Source organism: Hypanus sabinus, chromosome 1 (genome assembly GCF_030144855.1).
Source record: "Hypanus sabinus isolate sHypSab1 chromosome 1, sHypSab1.hap1, whole genome shotgun sequence".
NCBI lineage: Eukaryota > Metazoa > Chordata > Chondrichthyes > Myliobatiformes > Dasyatidae > Hypanus > Hypanus sabinus.
In genome coordinates this window covers 91,199,705-91,225,321 of record NC_082706.1, presented here as the reverse complement: position 1 = coordinate 91,225,321, position 25,617 = coordinate 91,199,705, and the positions used below count along the sequence as shown (strand labels likewise).

At 41.1% G+C, this 25,617-nt stretch overlaps 1 protein-coding gene across 3 annotated transcripts in view; it reads right to left on the bottom strand.

Annotated features, from left to right (window-relative positions):
• The window catches only part of LOC132395399 (grainyhead-like protein 2 homolog), a 155,554-nt gene that overhangs the window by 19,384 nt on the left and 110,553 nt on the right, over positions 1-25,617 (bottom strand). For all 3 annotated transcript variants that reach the window (XM_059971922.1, XM_059971932.1, XM_059971942.1), the window contains one exon: positions 1,463-1,621. In XM_059971922.1, coding sequence (XP_059827905.1) covers positions 1,463-1,621 — 159 coding nt within the window. The remainder of the gene's footprint in view (positions 1-1,462; positions 1,622-25,617) is intronic.

Here is a 25,617-nt window from a genome sequence, read left to right as displayed (position 1 = left end):
TAACAAGCCCCAGGCCCACAGTCTTACAGGAAAGATTATAGCATGGATAAAGCAGTGGCTGATTGGCAGGAGGCAAAGAGTGGAATAAACGGAGTCTTTTCTAGTTGGCTGCCAGTGACTAGTGTTGTTCCATACGGGTCTGTATTGGGACCGATCCTTTTTACATTATATGACAATGATTTGGTTAATGGAATTGATGTTTTGTTGCAAGATTTGCAGATGATGCGCAGATAGGTGTAGGGGCAGGTTGTTCTGAGGAAGTAGGGAGGCTATAGAAGTAATTAGACAGATTAGCAGAATGGGCAAAGAAATAGCAGATGGAATACTGTGTTGGGAAATGTACAGTCATGCACTTTCGTAGAAGAAATTAAAGAGAGAATTTTCTAAACAGAGAGAAAATACAAAAATTTGAGGCACAAAAGGACTTGTGAGTCATTGTGCAGGATTTCCTATAGGTTAATTTGCAGGTGAGTCTGTGGTGAGGAACGCAAATGCAATGTGATCAATTATTTCAAGATGACTACAATATAAAAGCAGGGATGTAATGTTGAGACTTTAGAAAACACTGTTGGGTCCTCACTTGGAGTATTGTGAGCAGTTTTGGGCCCATTATCTTAGAAAGGATGTGCTGAAACTGGAAAGGATTCAAAGGAGGTTCACGAAAATGATTCCAGGATTGAACAACTTGTCATGTGAACAGCATTTGATAGCTCTGGATCTGAACTCACTAGAGTTGAGAAGAATGAGTGGTGACCTCATTGAAACCTATCCAATGGTGAAAGGCCTTGATAGAGTGGGTGTGGAGAGGCTGTTTCCTGTGATGGGAGAGTCTAAGACCAGAGGACATGGCCTCAGAATAGAGGGGCATCCTTTTAGAATGGAGATGAGGAGGAATTTCTTTAGATAGAGAGTGGTGAATCTGGGGAATTCTTTGCCACAGGCATCTGTAGAGGCCAAGTCGGTATGTATATTTAGAGCAGAGGTTGATAGATTCTTTACTGGTCAGGGCATGGACTGATACAGGGAGGAGGTGGGAGATTGGTGCTGAGAGGAAAGTTGGACCAGCCATGATGAAAAGGCGGATCGGTTGGCCAAATGGCTTAACTCTGCTTCTATGTCTTTTGGCCTCATGACCACTTCTAGAGCTGGGTTTTGGGATTTGGTTCAACACTGCTTTACTCTCCTGCTATCCAGGCATTAGCCTGGGAGTGCTGCTGCAAGCAGGAGGGTTTCTGCCACTATGCGGAGATCTTGACTCATCTGCTTTCTGTAGACATTCAGTCCTCCTGTTGGTATTGAGCTCCTTGTTAGAAATGTCAAATAAATGATGTGATATATTGGCAAAAAAAATACCTTAAAAGATAATAAACATGTTGTTCACAAACAAAGCTTTGGAAACTTGAGAAGTTGAAGAAACACAAAAGTAATCCCTGCTCCTTCCAACACGCATTGTTCACCACACCTTGTCACAGAAGACTTTGATCTGGCAATAGGCACGATGAATGGGTTTGTTGCTACGATTGTTGTAACTGTAGGTGTCGATCTGTATCATGAGGGGAAGTCCTTTCACCCCCTTCTGTGAGGAGAAATCCGTGCTCAGACAGTTCACGGTGATGAATATCTAGGGGAGGAATTAAAACTGTGAACATTAATCATCAGCGAAGGGTAAATGTTGACAAAACAGTAACATCAATGTATGCAACAGCAAACTAGGAAATGAACACCACTTGCCACAGATTAGAAATCAGAAGCACAAAATAATCGTTGCTTGTTTAGTAAATAGTACTATGAGATTTTATGTTCCATGATGAGGATTCAGTACAGCTGTGAGCCAAAGTGTCACCATAATGTCACAAGGAAAGGCATTTCTTTCTGCTGCCTCCCTTTGGGGCTCTCATTTTCCTGTTTCACTAAAAGTGATTTCTCTCAGTGTCCACTTTATTAGGTACAGGAGTGGAACCCTTCTGCTGCTACAGCCCACCCTCTCTCAGGTTTGACATGTGTGTTCAGAGATGCACTTCTGCACGCCACTGTTGTAATGTGTGATTATTTGTGTTCCTTCGCCTTCCCATTAGCTTGACCAGTCTGGCCATTCTCCTGTGACCTCTCTCATTTACAAGGCATTTTTGCTCACAGAACTACTGCTCGCTGGATATTATTTTTCTTTGTTGCACCGTCTCTGTAAACTCTAGAGACTGATGTGCATGAGATAAGTTCCTGAGATACTCAAATCAACCCATCTGGCACCAACAATTATTCCACAGTCAAAGTCACTTACACCACATTTCTTCCCCATTCTGATGCTTGGAATGAATGACAACTGAACCCCTTGACCATGCCTGTGTGCTTTTATGCACTGACTTGCTGCCATATGATTGGCTGGTTAGATATTTATATTAATGGGCAGGTGTACAGGTGTACCTTATAAAGCGGCCACCAAAGGCAAAAACTCTCATCACTAGCTGGCAAGAAATTGGCAACCGCCAGGCTTTTCCTGAGCAGCTTTTGCAATTGAGCTTGAATGTCGCTCATAGTCAGAACATTAGCCTTCACAGGGAATTCACTCACTCACTCCAGCAGACAGGGTCAGAGGGCAGAGTGCTGAATGCTCAATCTCACTTGGAGATTGGGTGAGTTCCAGTTCAGGTGGACACTCATAACTTTATAAGTTCAAGGTAAATTGATTATCAAAGTACAGATTCAGTATGACACCATATACAACACTGAGGTTCATTTTCATGGTAGCAGGTGCAAACTTTTTATTTAAATGAATAATAGATTTTTCTCCCCTTTGATGACATAAAAGAAATAGCATGCCCATGACTGAGCCCAGCTTACCATTTAAGTAAGATGCTTGCATCTTAAAGAGATCTACCTACCTTTAATCTATACCAGGGGTCCCCAGTCTGGGGTCCACAGACCCCTCACTCAGTTACTTGCATAACAAAAAGGTTGGGAACCCCTGCTCTATACTCTTAATAACCCATAGCTTAAAAAAAATCATAGTTTTGGATCTATCAACTGAACACTCCCCCACCCCGAGACTTATTAGCTTTTTGAGAAAATTTACACAAATTTCTAAATTTTTTTTGTACAACAAAGTCTTTTCTGATATCTCCTCTGATCAGATTTAAGCTTTAAATTCCATATCTCCTTGTTAAGGAACAAAAGGGATCCTGTGACTGCTTGCAATAGGAGGCTTCTCAACTATTTTAGCCCAAAAAAAGGTTAAAAACAATATTTTGTTATGCTATGTAATATAAAAAAATCTAATTTTAGCCTTTACTTTGTGAGTAAACCCAATGGTAGAGCGTAGAATGATGCAGGAAAATGTGAATGTAAACACCCCAGAAAACTGTGGTGATTCACTTTGGAAGGTTAACTTGAAGGCAGAATACAGTGTTAATGGTGGGAGTGTTAGCAGTGTGGAGGATGAGAGACATCTTGGGGACCACGTCCATAGATCACTCAAAGTTGCCGCACACATTGATAGGATGGTTAGGAAGGCATTGATGTGATGGCTTTCATTAGTCAGGGTAATTAAGTTCAGGAACCATGAAGTAAAGTTGCAGCTCTATAAAACTCTGGTTAGATCACACTTGGAGTGTTGTGTTCTGGTCGTCCCATTAAAGGAATGACCTAGAAGCTTTAGAGAGAAGGTAGAGGAGATTTACCAGGATGTTGATTGAGCTAGGGCTTTTCACTTTGGAGAGGAGGATGAGAGGTGACTTAATAAAGATGTATAAATAAGATGATTACAGGCATGGATTGAGTGGATAGCCAGGGATTATTTCTCAGGGCTGAAATGGCTAATATGAGAGGGCATAATATTAAGGTGATTGTTGGTAAGTATAGGGGTGTAAAGTCAGAGGTAGTTTTTTGAATAAACAGAGTGGTAGGTGCATTTAATGCACTGCCAGGGGTAATGGCAGAGGCAGAAACATTTGGGACACTTAAGAGAATCTTTAACAGGCACATGGATGATAAAAAATGGAGGGGCTATGTAGGAAGAAAAGGTTAGATTGATCTTAGAGTAGGCACAACTTTGTGGACCAAAGGGCCTGTAATATCCTATCGTTCTGTGGCTTAATTGCCAGGACCCCTGTATGAAAGCATTTGAACATGCAGAATACAAAGAGAACATTATGTTTTCTCCAACCAAGCCAGTCCTGTTTGGTTTTAATAGTGGAGTCCTGTGTGTTTGCCAACTGACTGTGATGTTATTTTATGACCTTGTTTTATTGAATGGGAAATAGCTGTGTCTTGTCAGTGTACTTTTGCAGGATGTGGCCAGATATTGGGCGAAGCTTATCACTGAGTTTTAATGTTGTGGAACTAAGATCACCTGTATATCTTACACATCGCAAAGAGCTGATATTGCACCTGGCAAAACCTGATTTTGTGTTTGACTTTCATCTCTAGTAAATGATATTGTAAAAAGATATTGTTGATATAGTGAGAATTGAATTTTCCCATGTGAAGCAAGAAAAAAAAAATTATCGTTAAAATCCCCTATACTTTCCTCCAATCACCTTCAAATTATGTCCCTTGTATTAAGCCATTTCCATCTCTGGCTATCTACTCAATCTCTGCAGCTTATCATCTTGTACACCTCTATCAAGTCACCTCATTCTCCTTTGCTCCAGAGAGAAAAACCCTAGCTCACTCAAATTATCCTGATAAGACATGCCTTCTAGTCCAGGCAGCATCCTGGGAAATCTCCTCTGCACCTTCTCTAAAGCTTCCACATCATTCCTATAATGAGGCGCGCAGAACCAATAGCATGTTGTTGTCAAAGGCTATCAGGCCAGTGTGTGGAGGCTGGGGCTAAAGGTTTTGCAGCCCCAGTCTATTCCACCTTACAGGAGGGTTATGGGGGTGGCTAGGGGACCTCTACTGACCCTGTAATAAGCAAGTGTGATTATGGGATTGGTACTTGGGCCGTGTACGGGCTGCAAGGGAGACTAAGCATCACCTAGTCCAGTAACTCTTTCTCCTTCTCCCTACCCTGCTGACCATCTTCAGCATTTTCAATCCACTGATCTGATGAAAAGGTGAGAGGAGTGGGAACATGTCAGGCAGGCCCATGAGAGATCTGCTCAAAGATCTCATGCCCTCTTTTACCTCTCTATCCCCGAATCCTATCATTTTCAGTCACGTTTTCTGGCAGCTTGTTCCATATACTCACCACCCTCTGCATGGAAAAAGACCCTTTAAATCCTTCCCTTCACCCCTAAATCTACGCTTCCTTGTTTCCATCTCCTCTACTCCGAGGAAAAGACTATTACTATCCACCTTACCTATGCGCTTCATAATTTTCAACATTTCCATAAGTCTTTCCTCATTCTCCTACAGTCCAAGGAACAAAGACCCAGCCTGGTCAATCTCTCCCTATAACTCATGCCCTTTAGTCTTGGCACTCTTTCCAGTTTAACCACATCTCTCCTGTAAGAGGGTGACCAAAGCTATTCACAATACTCAAAGTGCAACTTCACCAACAACTTAAACATAATGTCCCAACTCCAATAGTCAATGTCCTAAATGATGAAGGTCAGTATATAAAGTGCCTTTTTCCACCAATGTCTGCCTGGATAAGAATCAAAATCAGAATCAGGCTTCTGATTCAGAATCAGCACCTTCCACCCCCCCCCCCCCTACACGTACACAGTCCTCTAACCCCACCCCCCCCCCCCCTACACGTACACAGTCCTCTAACCCCAAGACAGGCTTGACTTCGTCGCACTCCAGCCTCCGGTGGATTTGTAGAGATTCGTGCCCCTGGTGCTCTAGCCAACAGGACACAACTTCCAGACTTCCAACTTGACCCTCAGGCCTCGATCCTTGGCATCTACCCCAGGAAGAGCCAATCACCAAACACCTCAAACTTTGATCTCACTGACTCTTGAAGCCAGGAGGTTATCACACCTTGTTTCTCTTGCCTGCGCAGAACTCTGACTCTGGAACAGCTCACTGACTCGGTGTGTGAGGCACCACCAGCCTTTGTCCAAGCTGCCTTGCTGGTTCAATGCTTCCAACTTCTCAGGAATCAAGGCCAAGGCTTCTTAGTCTTGTCCCACAAGCCGCTGATTCCACCATTCAATGATCCCTCAATGAGGCCTGATGAGTACAAGCTGATGAGCTTGTACTGCACTCCTTAAAAGCAAGCATAACCTTCCTTTGGAAAAGAGACCAAAACCGCAGACAATGCTCCAGGTGTAATCTCACTAAAGCCGTATATAATTACAGACAATCAGCTTTATTTTTGTATTTAATCCTCCAGCTCGAAAGGTCAACATACCATTTACCTTCCCAATTGCTTGCTGCACCTTATTTTGTTTTCAGTGATTTATATATGAAGACACTCCGATCCTATTGAATCGTTCCCAATTTCTCACCGTTCAACATAAAAAGCTGTTTATTGATTACAGCTCAGCATTCAACACTATCATACTCCCAGTACTAATTAATAAGTTCCAAAATCTGGGCCACTGTACCTCCTTCTGCAACTGGATCCTTGATTTCCTCACTGAGAGACCACACTCGGTGTGGATCGGAAATAACATCTCTTCCTTGCTAATAATCAACACTGGTGCACCTCAAGGATATGTGCTTAGCCCAGTTCCAACACCATTGATAAATATGCCAGTGGCAGAATTTCATATAGTATCAAGGAGACATATAGGGGTAAGATTGGTTGAGTGGTGTTGAAACAACAACCTTGCATTCAACGTCGGTAAAACTAAGGAATTGATTGTGGATTTCAGGAAGGGGAATTTGAGGAAACGCATATCAGGCCTCATTGAGGGATTAGCAGTGGAAAGTGTGAACAGTGTCAGGTTCCTGGGTATTAACGAAAGACCGTAGGAGCAGAATTTGGCCCATCGAGTCTGCTCTAACATTCAATCATGGCTGATCTTTTTATCCCCTCCTATACCCTACTCCCCGGCCTTCTCCCCATAACTTTTGATGCTGTGTCCAATCAAGAACCTATCAATCTCTGTCTTAAATATACCCTACAACCTGGCCTCCACAGCTGCCTGTGGTAATAAATTTCACAAATGCACCTCCCTCTGGCTAAAGAAATTTCTCCACACCTCTGTTTTAAATGGACATTCTCCTTTCCTCAGGTTGTGCCCTCTTGTCCTAGACTCCCCCACCATGGGAAGCATTCTTTCCACGTCTACTACATCTAGGCCTTTCAACACTCAAAAGGTTTCAATGAGATTCCCCTTCATCCTTCTGAATTCCTGCGAGTACAAACCCAGAGCCATCAAACGTTCCTTGTATGATGACCCTTTCGTTCCCAGAATCATCCTTGTGAACCACCTTAGGACTCTCTCCAGTGCCAGCACATCGTTTCTTAGATGAGGAGCCCAAAACTGTTCACAATACTCAAGGTGAGGGCTGACCAGTGCCTTATAAAGCCTCAGCATCACATCCTTGCTCTTTTACTCTAGACCTCTTGAAATGAATGCTAGCATGGCATTTGCCTTCCTTACCATAGATTCAACCTGCAAGTTAACCTTTGGGGTGTTCTGCACAAGGACTCACAAGTCCCTTCGCATCTCAGACTTTTGGATTTTCTCCCTGTTTAGAAAATAATTTGTACACTTATTTCTACTATCAAAGTGCATGAGCATGCATTTTCCAACATTGTATTTCATTTGCCATTGTCCTAATCTGCCTAAGTCCTTCTTGAGCCTACATGTTTCCTCAATACTTCCTGCCCCTCCACCAATCTTCGTATCATCTGCAAACTTGGCAACAAAGCCATCTATTCCTTCATCTAAATCACTGATAAACAGCATAAAAAGAAGCGGTTCCAACACCGACCCCTGTGAAAAACCATTAGTCACTGGCAGCCAACCAGACAAGGATCCTTTTATTCTCATTTGCTGCTTCCTACCAATCGGCCAATGCTCTAACCATGTTAGTAAATTTCCTGTAATACCATGGGTTCTTTACTTGGTAAGCAGTCTCATGAGTGGCACCTTATCAAAGGCCTTCTGAAAGTCCAAATATACAACATCCACTGCATCCTCTTTATCTATCCTAGTTGTAATCTCCTCAAAGAATTTCAACAGATTTGTCAAGCAAGATTCTCCTTTAAGAAAACCGTGCTGATGTCCTATCTTGTCCTGTGTCACCAAGTACACCATAACCTCATCCTTAACAATTGATTCCAACATTTCCCCAACCATTGAGATCAGGCTAACTGGTCTATAATTTCCTTTCTTCTGCCTTTCTCCTTTCTTAAAGAGTGGAGTGACATTTGCAATTTTCCAGTCCTTTGGTACCATGCCAGAGTCTAATGATTTTTGAAAGATCATTGCAAATGCTGCCTCATTCTCTACCACTACCTCTTTCAGGGTGCAGTTCATCTGGTCCGGTGACTTACGTACCCCTAGATCTTTCAAAGTTTTTGAGCACCTTCTCCCTTGTAATAGTAACTGCACTCACTTCTCTTCCCTTGCACCCTTCAACATCTGGCACACTGCTACAGTCTTCTACATTGAAGACTGATGCAAAACACTCATTTAGTCATCTGACATTTCCTTGTCCAGCACTATTATTTCTCCTGCCTCATTTTCTAGCAGTCCTATATCCACTCTCATCCACTTTGATATTGTTTGCTAGTTTGCTTTCATATTTCATCTTTTCCCTTCTAGTGATTCTTTTAGTTGCTCTCTGTAGGTTTTAAAATCTTCCCAATCCTCTACATTCCCACTATTTTTGCTTTATTGTATGCCCTCTCCATTGTTTTTACATTAGGTTTGACTTCCCTTGTCAGCCACGGTCGTACTATTTTACCATTTGAGTACTTCTTCATTTTTGGAACACTCAAAACTTTGAAGATCTACTGTATCCTGGGCCCAACATATTGATGCAATTACAAAGAAGGCTAAAGCAAATATATTTCATTAGGAGTTTGGGGAGACTTGGTAGGTCACCAAAAGACTTTTGCAAATTCCAACAGATATACCGTGGAGAATGTTCTAACTGGTTGCATCACCATCTGGCATGCAGGGACCATTGCAGAGGATTGGCAAGAGCTGTAGAAAGTTGCAAACTCAGACAGATCCATCATGGGCACTTGGTATAGTGGGTGTGTATGTGTATATACATGTACACACATACATACATACATGTACATACACATATATATAAATATAGCATAATAAGTATTCACCCCCTTCAAGTCAGTATTTAGTAGATGCACCTCTGACAGCAATTATAGCCTAGAGTCTGTGTGGATAGGTCTCTATCAGCTTTGCACATCTGGGCAATGCAATTTTTCCCCATTCTTCTTTACAAAACTGCTCGAGCTCTGTCAGATTGCATGGGGATTGTGAGTGAACAGCCCTTTTCAAGTCCAGCCTCAAATTCTCAATTGGATTGAGGTCTGGACTCTGACTTGGCCATTTCAGTACATTAACTTTGTTGTTTTTAAGCCATTCCTGTGTAGCTTTGGCTTTATGCTTGGGGTCATTGTCTTGCTGGAAAACAAATCGTCTCCCAAGTCGCAGTTCTCTTGCAGACTGCATCAGGTTTTTCTCCAGGATTTCCCTGCATTTTGCTGCATTCATTTTATGTTCTCCCTTCACAAACCTTCCAGGGCCTGCTGCAGTGAAGCAGCCCCGCAGTCTGATGCAGTCACCACCGTGCTTCACAGTGGGGATGGTGTGTGTTTGATGATGTACAGTGTTTGGCTTATGCCAAAGATAGTGTTAAGTCTGACAGACAAAAAGCTCAATTTTGGTTTCATCAGACTATAGAAGCTTCTTCCAGCTGACTTCAGAGTCTCCCACATGCCTTCTGGCAAACTCTAGCCAAGATTTCATGTGAACTTTTTTCTCAACTGTGGCTTTCTCTTTGCCACTCTCCTATAAAGCTGCGACTGGTGAATCACCAAGGCAACAGTTGCTGTATGCACAGTCTTTACATCTCAGCCACTGAAGCCTGTAACTCCTCCAGAGTTGTCACAGGTCTCTTGGTGGCCTCCCTCACTCGTCCCCTTCTCACTCAGTTTTTGAGGATGGCCTGCTCTAGGCAGATTTACAGCTGTGCCATATTCTTTCCATTTCCCGATGATTGACTTAACTGCACTCCAAGGGATATTCAGTGACTTGGAAATTTTCTTGTATCCATCTCCTGACTCGTGCTTTTCAATAACCTTTTTGTGGAGTTGCTTGGAGTGTTCTTTTTGTCTTCATGGATATTGCCAGGATATTGACTCAGCAGCAGTCGGACCTTGCAGATACAGGGGTATTTTACTACAATCAATTGAAACACCTTGACTGTACACAGGTCTCAAAAAACAGATTTCTATTTAACTAATTATGTGACTTCTAAAACCAATTGGCTGTGCCAGTGATGAATTTGTGTGTCATTTTAAAGGGGGGGCTGAATAGTTATGTTGTGTTCTCTGCTATAGATTGGTGACTGGGCAGTAGATCTGGAGGATTTTATAGCAATTAATCTGGAGGATTTTATAGCAATTAATAAAGGTCTGAACTTTCCTGATGATAGTCTTTGCTGTCGTCCAAGACTCTGCCCCATACAGAAGAACTGACTTGAGGCCGGAGTGGAAAAGCCTGATCTTGGTGCACTGTGATAGCTCCTTGAAGCACCAGACGCTCTTGAGCTGGATGAAGGCTGCCCTAGCTTTGCTGATTCTTGCCTTGTCATCTGCTTGGTGTTTCCCTGTCTGTCGATGACCAGGTAGGTGAAGGCTTCTACCTCCTCAACTGGACTTTCATCGAGAGTGACTGGCTCGACGCAGGTGAAGTTGACCTTGAGAACTTTAGTTTTCCCTTTGTGGATGTTACAGCCAATTTTGGTTGCCAGCTCTGTTCTTTTTTTCTCTCATCTGTTCGTGAGTATAGGATAGAAGAACAAAGTCCAGCTCATACAGTTGTTTCTATTGGGTCCACTGGATCCCATTCCTTTTCTGTGCTGTAGATATTTTCATGATCCAGTGTGTGGCCAGAATGAACAGGAAAGGGAACATCGGGCGCCTTTATCCGACTCTGGTCTTCACATGAAAGCTGCAGATCAGCTATATACCATGGTTAATTACATTCCCTCATATGAATTTTTGTTCAGTCTGGCCATCTTCCCAGGTACTCTGCAGTGCCACGGGGTCTTTCTGTCTACACAGTTGAAGGCTTTTTCATAATCAACAAAGTTGACGTACTGAGAATTCCACTCAAGTGACTGCTCGACTATGATGCATAGTGTGGCTATTTGATCAGTTAATGATCTACTCTTGTAAAAGCCTGATTGCTCATCTCTTAGGTTAGTGATTTTTTTTAAACATGGCCGAATCCCTGTGTTTAAAAAAAAACCCTCTCTCCTCTATGGAAGTGCATAGCCTCACATTTTACTACATCAATCTCTGTTTTGTCTGTTCTGCCATTCAATTATGGCTGACTTATTATCCCTCTCAACTTGCCTTCTCTCTATAACCTTTGATACCCTTACTAACCAAGAACCGATCAACCTCTGCTTTAAATATACCCAATGACTTGGCTTCTACTCCCATCTGTGGCAATGAATTTCAGATTCTCCACTCTCTGGCGAAAGAAGTTCCTCCTCACCTCTGTTCTAAAGGCTCTGTGGTAGAGTAGTGGATAGTGCAGTGCTATTTATAGCTCAAGAGATAGAAGTTTGGAGTTCAATTTTGACGTCATCTGTAAGAAATCTGTATGTCCTCCCCATGGAATACCTGGGCTTCTTCCCATACTCCAAAATTTACTGGTTAGTAAGTTAATTGGTCATTGTAATTCTCACATGGTTAAGCTAGGGTTAAATGGCATGGCTTGAAAGGCCAGCAGAAGGGGTGGGGGGTGTGGATGAGGGAGAGAGGGAGGGTCTTCCTTCTATTCCAAGGCTGTGCTCTCCGGTCAAAGTCTCCCCCAACTATTGGAAATATCCTCTCAACGTCCACTCTATCCAGGCCTTTCGATATTCGATAGGATTCAATGAGATCCCCCGTCATTCTTCTAAACTTCTAAGAGTACAGGCACATCCTTTCTTAGATAAGGGACCCAAAACTGCTCATAATACTCGAAGTGCGGCTTGACCAATGCCTTATAAAACCTCAGCATTACATTCTTGTTTTTATACTCTAGTCCTCTCGAAATGAATGTTAACATTGCATTTGCCTTTCTTTCCACCAACTCAAAGGAAAATCATGTCTGACAAATCTTATAGAATTTTTTGAAGATGTAACTAGTAGAGTGGATAAGGGAGAGCCAGTGGATGTGGTATATTTAGATTTTAAAAAGGCTTTTGACAACGTCCCACACAGGAGATTAGTGTACAAACTTAAAGCACACGATATTGGGGGTATGGTATTGATGTGGATAGAGAATTGGTTGGCAGAAAGGAAGCAAAGAGTGGGAGTAAACGGGACCTTTTCAGAATGGCAGGCAGTGACTAGTGGGGTACCACAAGGCTCAGTGCTGGGATCCCAGTTGTTTACAATATATATTAATGATTTAGACGAGGGAATTAAATTCAGCATCTCCAAGTTTGCGGATGACACGAAGCTGGGCGGTGGTGTTAGCTGTGAGGAGGATGCTAAGAGGATGCAGGGTGACTTGGATAGGTTAGGTGAGTGGACAAATTCATGGCAGATGCAATTTAATGTGGATAAATGTGAGGTTATCCACTTTGGTTGCAAGAACAGGAAAACAGATTATTATCTGAACGGTGGCCGATTAGGAAAAGGGGAGAAGCAACGAGACCTGGGTGTCATTGTACACCAGCCATTGAAGGTGGGCATGCAGGTACAGCAGGTGGTAAAAAAGGCAAATGGTATGTTGGCATTCATAGCAAAAGGATTTGAGTACAGGAGCAGGAAGGTTCAAGGCCTTGGTGAGACCACACCTAGAATACTGTGTGCAGTTTTGGTCCCCTAATCTGAGGAAAGACATTCTTGCCATAGAGAGAGTACAGAGAAGGTTCACCAGATTGATTCCTGGGATGGCAGGACTTTCATATGAAGAAAGACTGGATCGTCTAGGCTTATACTCACTGGAATTTAGAAGATTGAGGGGGGATCTTATTGAAACGTATAAAATTCTAAAGGGATTGGACAGGCTAGAAGCAGGAAGATTGCTTCCGATGTTGGGGAAGTCCAGAACGAGGGGTCACAGTTTAAGGATAAAGGGGAAGCCTTTTAGGACCGAGATGAGGAAAAAGTTCTTCACACAGAGAGTGGTGAATCTGTGGAATTCTCTGCCACAGGAAACAGTTGAGGCCAGTTCATTGGCTATATTTAAGAGGAAGTTAGATATGGCCCTTGTGGCTAAAGGGATCGGGGGTATGGAGAGAAAGCAGGTACAGGGTTCTGAGTTGGATGATCAGCCATGATCATACTGAATGGCGGTGCAGGCTCAAAGGGCCGAATGGCCTACTCCTGCACCTATTTTCTATGTTTCTATGTTTCAAGCTGCAAGTTAACCTTTAAGGAATCCAGCTTCAGGACTCCCAAGTCCTTTTGTACCTCTGATTTCTGTATTTGCTCCCTATTTAGAAAATAGCTTAACCCTTTACACTTTCTACCGAAGTGGATGACCATACACTTCCCTACACTATATTCCATCTGGCAACCAAACAAGTATTTATTTACTAATATTATTTATTTTATTTCCTCATTTTTTTCGACCTGATGTTTTCCCTGCATCTTCTTCCATGTAGAAAAATGCAATGTCATTAATTCCTTTGCCACTTCCTTATTCCCCTTTATAAATTCACTTGCCTGTAAAGGATTGTCTTTCTAATCTTAGCTTTTTACATTCTGATGGAGGCACTTTTTATGTGTCTCTCTTGTTTACTCTCGTACTCTATTTCCTGCTCAACCTTTGCTGAATTCTTGAACACCCCTAATTCCAAACCTCTTGTTTCTTCTTTCTTGGCAGATTTATAAGACTCTTAATTTAATTCATGACCAAACATTGTTGAATTCTAGAACACTCCCAATTTTCAGGCCACACAGTTTTTCCTGGCAGCTTTACAAGTCTGCTTAAATTTAATTCATGATCAACTTTTGTTGAATGTTATAACACTCCCAACAATCAGGCCTGCTGTTTTTCCAGTCAGCTTTTCGGGTCTCTTTATTTTCTCCCATAATCCATGGTTGCATCACTTTTCCTGTACGTTTTTGTGCCTTGAAGGAGGCTATGTTTGCCGAAAATCAGCCAACCTGCCCTATATTGCTTCATTATTTCTTTTCTGTGGACTGAAAACCCTCATTTCAGATTGAAGCATGTTCTCAAAATTAATGTAAAATTCAACATTATGGTCACTTTGTCCAAGGGGCCCTTTCACAATTTATTAATTTATTAATTAACTCCAGAGGAACTCAGCATGCCAGGCAGCATCTGTGGTTAACAGTTAAGGTTTCAGGCCAAGACCCTTCATTGGGACTTAATCCTGATGAGGGGTCTCAGCTGAAATGTCGACTGTTTATTCCTTTCCATTGATGCAGCCTGACCTGCTTAGTTCCTCCAGCATTTTGGTGTGCTACTCTGGATTTCCAGCATCTGCAGAAACTCTTGTAGTTATTAATTAACTCTTCCTTAAAATACAGTACTAAATCTAAATAACACACACAAAATCCTGGAGGCATTCAGCAGATGAGGCAGCATCTAAGAAAAAATAAGGAATAAAGAGTCGATATTTCGGGCCAATATCCTTCATTAGGAGTGGGAAAGAAGGGAAAAGAAGCCAGAATAAGAAGGAAATCTAACTTAGCCTGCTCACAAGTGGAATCCTCAAAATACTGATCTAGATCCATCTTTTATACATGCCAGGAATACACTGTTTCTACTTGTGAATTAAAATCCCTCATGATTAATATCCGTTTCAGTAATTTCTAATTTCCTCGTTTTAGCCTTTTGCGATCCAAACAATCAACCTTAAACTATTTGTCAATGAAATGTGAAAACAAGAATTGAACATTTTATCAAGATTAAATCAAGTTGAATGCAACATTCTATTCAGTTTGCTTGCTGGAAAGGTGGGGACTTGGTGTTATACAAGAGAAACATACCCAAAATAATTGTTACATGTATCAGAAGTACAGTAAAATACCACAATATTCACAGATAGCACTGGTTTTATTGCACACACTCCTTGGAGTCACGGAGCATTACAGCACAGAAACAGACTCTTCAGCCCGTCTAGTCCGTGCCAAGCTATTATTCTGCCTAGTCCCATTGACCTGCAGTCAGAATAAAGTACATCTTTTGCTGTATGGAATCTTAATTGTAGGAAGGATGTCCTCAGCCAACAGGAAAACAATTCAGATAGGGGAAGAATTCAAATGTCTATATAACCTTGCATGAAACATAGGTTCATAAAACTAATCTGAAGCCAAGAATTCTTTCCAGACTAAGATCTGATCAGCTTTCATCATCTTCATTGAACATAGAACAGCACAGGAACAGGCCCCTTGCCCTACAATGTTTTGCTAAACCAATTAAATTAGTAATCAAGTTGTAACCCCCTGGCTCGCTCAGCTCGTTCTCGTCTGTGGGGAGCAGCCTTCGGCCCCGCCAAACTGGGTAATCAGCTGGTGTGGATGCTGTGTGATGTTCCCGCCTCGCCCAAAACCAGACAGTACACCATATGCGATTAAATGAGTACAATTTATAAAGGTTACTATAACTAAGTGATTAATAACGATACAGTATATATGAAGAGAAAATTAAAGAAAAGGCGCCAAACTTATCAAAGTCCAAACCACTTCGTGCACAACCGTTGGAGCTCAATTACTGAAGTCTTCTGGCCACCATTCGATCCCCTCCGAACTCCTCGACTCCCAGCTCAGGACCCTCCGAGTGGTCAACCAAGCACATCTAGCTTCATCCCCCCTCCTCGGAGTACCTCCTGGCCTCGGACCCCCACTTGGGGTCCGTTCCTCGCCCAGCTCACAGCATTGCGTCCTCTTTCTCAACCCCCTCGCGCCGATCTGCCCAAAAGCCCGTCAACCAAAGCTTACAGACTCAGAAGAAAGAACATTAATCTCCATTTGGTTTACAAAGGAATACAATTCTCGTTATCAGTAAATTGTAACAAACAAGCTTCCAGCACTCTCTTGCAACAAAGAAACATTCCTGCTTTTAACAAAAAAATCCTTTCCCAACAGTACCAAAGAGAAAAAAGAAACCCTCTTTACAAAGTAATTAACTAAATCAATCTCTTCTGCCTACACATCCATCTCCTTCCAGTTTCCACACATTCATGTGCCTATGTAAATCTCTGAAAAGTCTCTGATGTATCTGCCTCTGCCACATTCCAGGCACCCACAACTCTCTGTGGAAAAAAACTTCCCCCTCATATTTCCTTTGAAATTATCCCCTTTCACCTTAAGTACATGCCCTCTGGTATTAGACATTTCAACCCCTGGAAAAGATACGGTCTATCTGCCCTATCTATGCCTCTCATAATCTTATAAACCTCCATCAGATCTCCCCTCAGCCTCCGCCTCTCTAGAGCAACCAACTCAAGTTTGTCCAACCTCTGGTTCCAACACATGCCCTCTAGTTCAGGCAGCATCTGGTAAACCTCTTATGCATGTTTTCCAAATCCTCAACATCCTTCCTATAATGGAGCGACCAGAAATGTATGCAATACTCCAGAAGCGGAAGAACCAGAGTTTTATAAAGCTGCAAGATAACTTCCTAACTTTTGAACTCGACTAATATAGCCAAACCTGCCATGTGCCTTCTTAACCACCCTATCAACCCATGTCGCCACTTTCAGGGAGTTATAAACAGGGACCCAAGATCCATCTGCTCAACAACACTGGTAAGGGTCTTGTCCATAAACTCTATCATCCATTTCTCCACGCATATCTGCAACCCATCTAAATCCCACTGTATCCTTTGCCAGTCTTCTATGCTATCCACAACACCACCAATTTTCATACCATTTGCAAATTTACTAACCCACTTATATAGATTTCCATCCAAGTCATTTATATACACCACAAACCGCAGAGGTCTCAGTACAGATCTCGTTATCATAGACTTCCAGCGAGACTAAGTCTCCTCCACCAGCACCCTCTGTCTGTGGGCAAGCTGTGGCCAATTCACCACGGACCCAATCTATCTTAATCTTCTAGATGAGCCTCTCATGACAGAACTTGTCAGACACCTTACTAAAATCCATGTAGACATCTTCAACATCCTTCATCAATCACTCTCATCACCTTATCAAAAAACTCAATCAAGTTAGTAAGACACGACTTGCCCTACATAAAGCCATGCTGGCACTCCCTAATTAGGCCATGGTTTTCCAAATGCTCATAAATCCTATCACTAAGAAATCTCTCCAGTATCTTCCCTAGCACTGACATGAGACTTAGCAGTCAATATGTTCCACGATTATCCCTGGTTCCCTTCTTGAACAATGGAACAACATTAGCCTGTGGCTAGAAAGGACACAAAGATATTGATCAAGCCTCCAACAATCTCTTTTCTTGCCCCTCTCAATAACCTGGGATATATCCCATCAGGGCCTGGGAAGTTATCCCCCTTAATGCTATTTAAGAGACCTAAAAATACCTCCTCCTTTACCTCAAAATATCCCAGCATATCAATACCCTCAGCATTACTGTCCCTATCCTCCGCATCCTTTTCTTTGGTAAATACTGATGTAAAGCACTCACGAAGGACCTCACATCCTCTGCACCCAAGCGTGTCCTCCTCTTTAACCTTGAATGGTCCTACTTTCTCCCTAGTTATCCACTTGCTCTTGATGTATGCATAGAATGCCTAGGGGTTCCCTCTAATCCTACTTGACTCTCCCTAGTTCCTGCCTAATGCTCTCTTAATTTGCCCTGCTCCAAATTAATACTCTCCCACAAGACCCATACTTACCCTCATCTTAAACTTAAGGTGATGTGGTCACCATAACCCACTGAATCATTGGTCACCTGGTCAGGCTCATTACAACAAATCCAGTACAACATCTCCTCTTGCTGTACTTAGTACATATTGGATGTACCTGACAAGTTCTGCCCCATCTAAACCTCTTGCACTCAGAATGTCTCAATTTGTATCAGGAAAGTTCAAGTCTCCCATGGCAACAACCCTATTGCTTTTACACCTTTCCTTAATCTGCTTGCATATCTGTTCCTCAGTGTCCTGGCGGCTATTGGTTGGGGTGAGGGGGGTGTCTGTAATGTAATCCCAGAGTGATTGCACCTTCCTATGTTTGAGTTCCACCATTGGGAGACCACAGTCAGTGCAGGTCAGAAATAACACCTCCTCCCTGACAATCAACTTTGGCGCACCTCAAAGATGTATGCTTAGCCCACGGCTCCACTCTCTCTTGTTACGTACTCATGTCACATGACAGTGGTACTCTTGTCACGTGACTGGGGTTGAAGCTATACTGGACTTGAGGTGATGGTCTTGTGATGGTGGAGTGATGTCATTTTCCCGCCAGTAGAGATCATGTGACAGGTTTTTTTTCAGGTTATAAAAGGAAGACCCCACCCTGTGAGGAGGGGCAGTTCGTGGCTGGATTTGCCAAGTTGACTTCATGCCACTGCGTGATTTAATGTGATGACGCAGTTTAGTTGAAAGATGAAGTTTATCTAATGCCTAAAGTTTAAAAGGTCATTGCCAGCAGGTTCTTTACAATACTGCTAGTTTGAGAATCAGTGGAGAGTGAAGATCGGAGTTCGGGAGCTAAAGATCGAGGAGAATCGATTTCTATGGTGAAACGGGTTTGACCTTTGTTTGATCCTTATTTGGAAGGATTTCGTTGACTATTCTCGTGTTAATCCCTGGGAATACCAGAAAGGATTGAGGATAGTGTGGAAGGAAAGGTCAGTGCCTTTAAGCCGTTCCGTTTCGTAAAATTCTTCGTGGGAAAAGTTCGACATCGGGGACTGAAGAAAAACGACGTGAAAGAGAATTTAAATCGTCTTAAAAAGTCTCTCCCTTAAATGGACCGTGAGCATTTCGAACTTTTGGCAATACTACTTTAAAGAACTGTTTTTGCAACATCGCTTTAAGAACTGTTTAAACTGCCGCACAGCAGCTGATTTCCGGTTACGTTAGTGTTTGTTTACTTTTGGGGGGGTTTGTTTTCAGTGTTTAATGAACTTGTTGTTTGTTATATAAACCCTTGCTGAACTCATAAATTTATTGTTGCCTGAATACATAGCATAAATATGGGGGCTGCGTCCGGATTGGATCGTTTGAGTTTAAATGCTTGCTGACTTTTGAATTGGTGTTTTGGAAACGGGGAATGCTCGATTCTTTTGTTTGATTGGCTTGTGAGTGTTTTTCGGCAACAATGAATATTGATGAGTTTCTGGTTTCACCAGATGCGGAGTTAGCGAAGGCAAAAAAAAATTGAGGTATCTGAGATAGCTTGTAGATTGCAACTTAAAGGTATTTTGCAGACTACATCCAAGGCTGTGATACAGAGAAAAATCGCATTACACTACGTGGATTTGGGTGTTTTTGATGATTCGATTTTAGAGCCGTTTCCTCTAAGTAAACTGGAGATGCAGTTGCAAATCAAACAAATGAAAATGGAGTGTTATAAATTGGAGGCTGAACAAATGAAGAGGGAATTTGAATATGCAATGTTGGAATTAAGGTCTGGGAAACAGTCTTCTGGTTCTGAAAAACCGTTCGTTGCTAGTCAAGAAATTAAATTGGTCCCTCCATTCAGTGAAACAGAAGTGGAAAGATATTTTTAACATTTTGAAACTATTGCTCGGATGTTAGAGTGGCCGAAAGATAAATGGTCAGTGTTGTTACAGAGTGTAATTAAAGGTAAAGCACAACAAGTTTACACAGCTTTAACTGTTGTGCAAGCACTTGATTATGATATTGTGAAAATGCATATTCTAAAAGCATACGAATTGGTCCCAGAAGCTTATAGGGAAAGATGCAGAAGTTTGAAAAAATCTGTGGAAAAAACTTATGTGGAATTTGCCTATGATAAAGCTGTGTGTTTTGAGAGATGGGTTTCTTCTAAAAATGTAAATGGGGACTATGGTACATTGAAAGAGCTGATTTTAATGGAGGAATTTAAAAGAAGCATTCCTGTTGAAGTAAGGGCCTACTTAAATGAGAGGGGTACTGATAAATTGCAGGATTGTGCTAGATTAGCTGATGAGTATCTTTTAATCCATAAGAATAAATTTCCTCAGGGCAAAAATTTTAAGAGGAAAAATAATATGGAGACACGAGGTAAATCAGAAATTAATGAGAAAGGTAATGAGGAAGGAAAACCTGTGAAGGATAGACAGTTTGGTCTTATTTGTAACTATTGTAAGAAGCCTGGCCATGTAACAGATAACTGTTTCAGATTGAAAAAGAAAGAGAAGGAAGCAGTTCCAGATGCTTGTGTGCAGCATACTGAAGCACCTGTAAAGTTACAGGGTTTGATAAACACAAATGAGGCTTTGTTAGAGTCCTACCAAGTTAAAAAGGGATATGATCATTTTATAACTGAAGGGTTTGTATCCTTGAAGGAAGGATTTACTCTGGTGCCAATTAAAATTCTTAGGGATACTGGAGCTTCTCAACCACTGATGTTAGATAGTGTGTTGAAGTTTAATGAAGAGTCTGATACTGGTGAGGTAAATTACGTAAGAGGTGTTGGGAGTGATTTTATGCCTGTACACTTACATAAAGTAAATTTAAAGTCAGGGTTAGTTACAGGATTTATTAAAGTAGGATTACAGCATAGCTTACCTGTGAAGGGTATTTCTTTATTGTTAGGTAATGACTTGGCAGGTGGAAAAGTTTTTCCTGAAGTGCATTTGACAATGGAGTCAGAGGAACCAGAGTTGAATTCTAACGCAGATTCTTCCTGTGTTGTGACTGGAGCTATGGCTAAAAAGATTGATGTGCAGAATGAGGTTGTTACTCAGGATTCGAGTTTTGAGGATGTGTCAGAGACTTTCTTACCTTCGTTGTTTGAACAAGATTCTTGGAGTAAGTCTGACTATGAAGATTTATCTCTGTCTCGGAAGGAGATGATAGCAGAGCAGAATAGAGACTCTGAGATTATAAATTAAGAGAACAAGCTTTACTAGGTAGTGAAATTGAGAAGGTGCCAGTAGGATATTACTTGGAAAAAGGAGTGCTGATGAAGAAGTGGAGATCGCCTACAATTCCTGCAAGTGAGGAATGGAATATTGTTTACCAGGTAGTTGTCCTAAAAGTTTATCGAAATGAGATTTTGACTTTAGCTCATAGTGTGCCTTTAGGTGGACATCAAGGGGTAAGGAAAACTGTGGACAAGAACTGGCCTGGTCTAAGAAAAGATGTGGCGATGTTTTGTAAAACATGCCATACTTGTTAAATTGTGGGTAAACCAAATCAGGTTACACCAGTAGCTCCATTACAACTTATTCCAGCATTTGATGAACCGTTTTCTAAAGTTATTGTAGATTGTGATGGTCCATTACCAAAGACAAAAACTGGTTATCAGTATTTGTTGACTATCATGTGTACTTCATCTAGGTTTCCAGAGGCAGTACCACTTAGGAATATAAAAGCTAAAACTGTGACAAAGGCTCTTATAAAATTCTTTACTTATTTTGGATTACCTAAGGAGATATAAACTGATCAAGGCAGTAATTTTATGTCTGGATTGTTTCAACAGATAGTTTATAAATTGGGAGCTAAGCAAATCACTTCGTCTGCATACCATCCAGAATCGCAGGGTGCCTTGGAGAGGTTTCATTCTACCCTCAAGGATATGATTGGGGCATATTGTGTGGACAATGAAAGTGACTGGGATGAGGGTATAAACTTACTTTTATTTGCAGTAAGGGAATCGATACAGGAATCTTTAGGTTTTAGTCCATTTGAACTTGTGTTTGGGCATAGAGTTAGAGGACCTTTAGCTTTATTGAAAGAACAGTGGATTAGTAAGGAAGTACACACTAATTTGTTGGACTATGTGTTGAAATTTAAGGACAGGTTACATAAAGCTTGTAGCTTAGCCAAGGAAAATTTAAAGTTGGCTCAGGAGAAAATGAAGACTTGGTATGATAAAGAAGCTAGGATGAGGATGTTTAAGCCTGGAGATAAGGTGTTGGTTCTTTTCCCAGTGCAGACAAATCCTTTACAAGCTAGATTTCATGGTCCTTATGAAATTGTGTCTAAAATCAATGATGTGGATTACGTGATAAAAACTCCAGATCATAGAAGGTCAACACAACTTTGCCATATAAATATGATAAAACCATATTTTGAGAAACAATCTGATACTGTGACTGTTGTGGTTAGTGAGAATGAGTTTGATTTAACTAGGAACATGGTACATGATTCATCTGATTTTCATTCTAAATCCAACATTGTTTCTGTTAGGTTACCAAATTCAACCATTCTGGAAAATATTGATGAGAAATTAGCACATTTACAGCTAGAGCAGAAACAACAGATGAAGGAATTAATTTTTAAATATAGGGAGTTGTTTCCAGATGTTCCGAGAAGGACTACTATAGCTTCACATGATGTAGATGTTGGAGATGCCAAACTTATTAAACAACATCCACATAGGATGAACATAGAAAAATGTGAACTTGCTGAGAAAGAAATTGAATATATGTTAGAGAATAATATTATTAGACATTCTAACTCGAATTGGAGTTCGCCATGTGTTATGGTGCCAAAACCAGATGGTAGTATTAGGTTTTGTACGGACTATTGGAAGGTGAATGCTGTAATGAAAACAGATGCATATCCAATTCCTAGAGTAGATGATTGTATAGATAAAGTTGGAAAAGCAAAGTTCCTTACAAAGATTGACTTATTGAAAGGGTATTGGTGTGTTCCATTAATGGACAGAGGTAGAGAGATTTCTGCATTTGTAACTCCATCTGGGTTATATGAGTATAATGTTCTTCCATTTGGGATGAAGAATGCCCCGGGTACTTTCCAGAGGATGATTAACTCTGTGATTCAGGGATTGAAAGATACTGATGCTTATATTGATGATTTAGTGACAGGAAATGATACTTGGGAAGCACACATTATTGCGGTGGAGAAATTGTTTGAAAGGCTGCTAATTTAACTATTAATTTAGCTAAGAGTGAATTTGGACATGCCACTGTGACTTACCTTGGTTATGTTGTGAGTCAAGGTAAGGTAGCTCCTGTTCAGGCAAAAGTTCAGGCAATTTTAGAGATTCCCACTCCAACGGGGAAAAAAAACTCTCAGAAGATTCTTGGGAATGGTAGGATATATTCGAAAATTTTGTAAGAATTTTGCTAATGTTGCCCTTCCATTAACTAACCTTCTGCAGAAGAATGTGAAGTTTGTGTGGACAGTGCCTTGTCAAGAAGCATTTGAAAAATTGAAAATAATGATATGTCAACAACCTGTGCTTAAGGCACCTGACTTTGAAAAACCTTTTTCATTGGCTGTGGATGCTAGTGATGAGGCTGCAGGAGCAATATTAATGCAAAGGAATGAGGGTGATGAGGTTGATCATCCAGTAGCTTACTTTTCTAAGAAATTTAATAAGCATCAAAGAAACTATTCGACAATAGAGGAAGAATTGTTATCTCTTGTTTTAGCTTTGGAATATTTTGAGGTATATGTTGGTACAACTCAAAAACCACTTATTGTTTACACTAATCATAATCCGTTAGTTTTTCTGAGTAAGATGAAAAACAAAAACAGAAGATTATTAAATTGGAGTTTGGTGTTACAAGAGTACAATATTGTGATAACTCATATTAAAGGTAAAGATAATGTGGTTGCTGATTGTCTATCTCGATGTTGAATGTACACTGTAATTTTTTTATGGAGGGGTTTTTTTTTTCAATTGTAACACTCCTACTGTATTGTGAGTTATAAGCTGTTGTATGATTGGTATTGTATATTATGTATGTTATAAAATTTATGCATTTGTTTTTCTTGCAAGTAATTGTTAAAAATTTTTGTTCTTGTCAGACCAAAAATGTTTTTTTTTTGGAGGGAGGTGTTACATACTCATGTCACATGACAGTGGTACCTTTGTCATGTGACTGGGGTTGAAGCTATACTGGACTTGAGGTAATGGTCTTGTGATGGTGGAGTGATGTCATTTTCCCACCAGTAGAGATCATGTGACAGGTTTTTTTTTTACAGGTTATAAAAGGAAGACCCCACCCTGTGAGGAGGGGCAGTTCATGGCTGGATTTGCCAAGTTGATTTCATGCCACTGCGTGATTTAATGTGATGACGCAGTTTAGTTGAAAGATGAAGTTTTATCTAATGCCTAAAGTTTAAAAGGTCATTGCCAGCAGGTTCTTTACAATACTGCTAGTTTGAGAATCAGTGGAGAGTGAAGATCGGAGTTCGGGAGTTAAAGATCGAGGAGAATCGATTTCTATGGTGAAACAGGTTTGACCTTTGTTTGATCCTTATTTGGAAGGATTTCGGTGACTATTCTCGTGTTAATCCCTGGGAATACCAGAAAGGATTGAGGATAGTGTGGAAGGAAAGGTCAGTGCCTTTAAGCCGTTCCGTTTCGTAAAATTCTTCGTGGGAAAAGTTTGACATCAGGGACTGAAGAAAAACGACATGAAAGAGAATTTAAATCGTCTTAAAAAGTCTCTTCCTTAAATGGACTGTGAGCATTTCGAACTTTTGGCAATACTACTTTAAAGAACTGTTTTTGCAACATCGCTTTAAGAACTGTTTAAACTGCCGCACAGCAGCTGATTTCTGGTTACGTTAGTGTTTGTTTACTTTTGGAGGGGTTTGTTTTCAGTGTTTAATAAACATGTTGTTTGTTATATAAACCCTTGCCGAACTCATATATTTATTGTTGCCTGAATACATAACACTCTAAGCAAATGACTGACTGGCTAGGCATAGCTCAAACACCATCTATAAATTTACCGATGACACAACTATGGTTGAAGAATTTCAGATGGTGACGAGGAGACATACAGGTTGAGTGGTATCGCAAACTCAACCTTGCACGCATCTTCAGTAAGACCATAGAATTGATTATGGACTTCAGGAAGTGGAAGTCAGGGAACAGACACTAGTCCTTATCGAGGGATCAGTAGTGGAAAGGGTGAGCAGTTAGAAGTTCCTAGGTGTCAACATCTCTGACGATCTAACCTGGGCCCAACATATTGATGCAATTACAAAAGCGCACGACGGTGTCTATATTTCATTAGGAGTTTGAGGAGACTTGGTATATTAGTAATGACACTCGTAAACTTCTACAGCGGTACCATGGAGAACAGTCTAACTAGTTACCTCACCATCTGGTATGGAGGGACCATTGGATCTCAGGAAAAGCTGCAAAAGGTTGTAATCTCAGACATCTCCATCACGGGTACAAGCCTACCCAGCATTCAGGACACTTGCAAAAGGCAATGCCTCAAAAAAGTACCAACTGCTACTTAAGACCCCCATCACTCAGGACATGTCCTCCTCTCATTGCTACCATCAAGGAGGAGCCTGAAGATACACATTCATTGTTTCAGGAACAGCTTCTTTCCCTCTGCCATCAGATTTATGAATGGACAATGAATCCTTGAACACAACCTCACTCTATACTTTTTTTTCCTCTTTTTGCACTATAATTTAATTATATATATTTATATATACAGTTCCT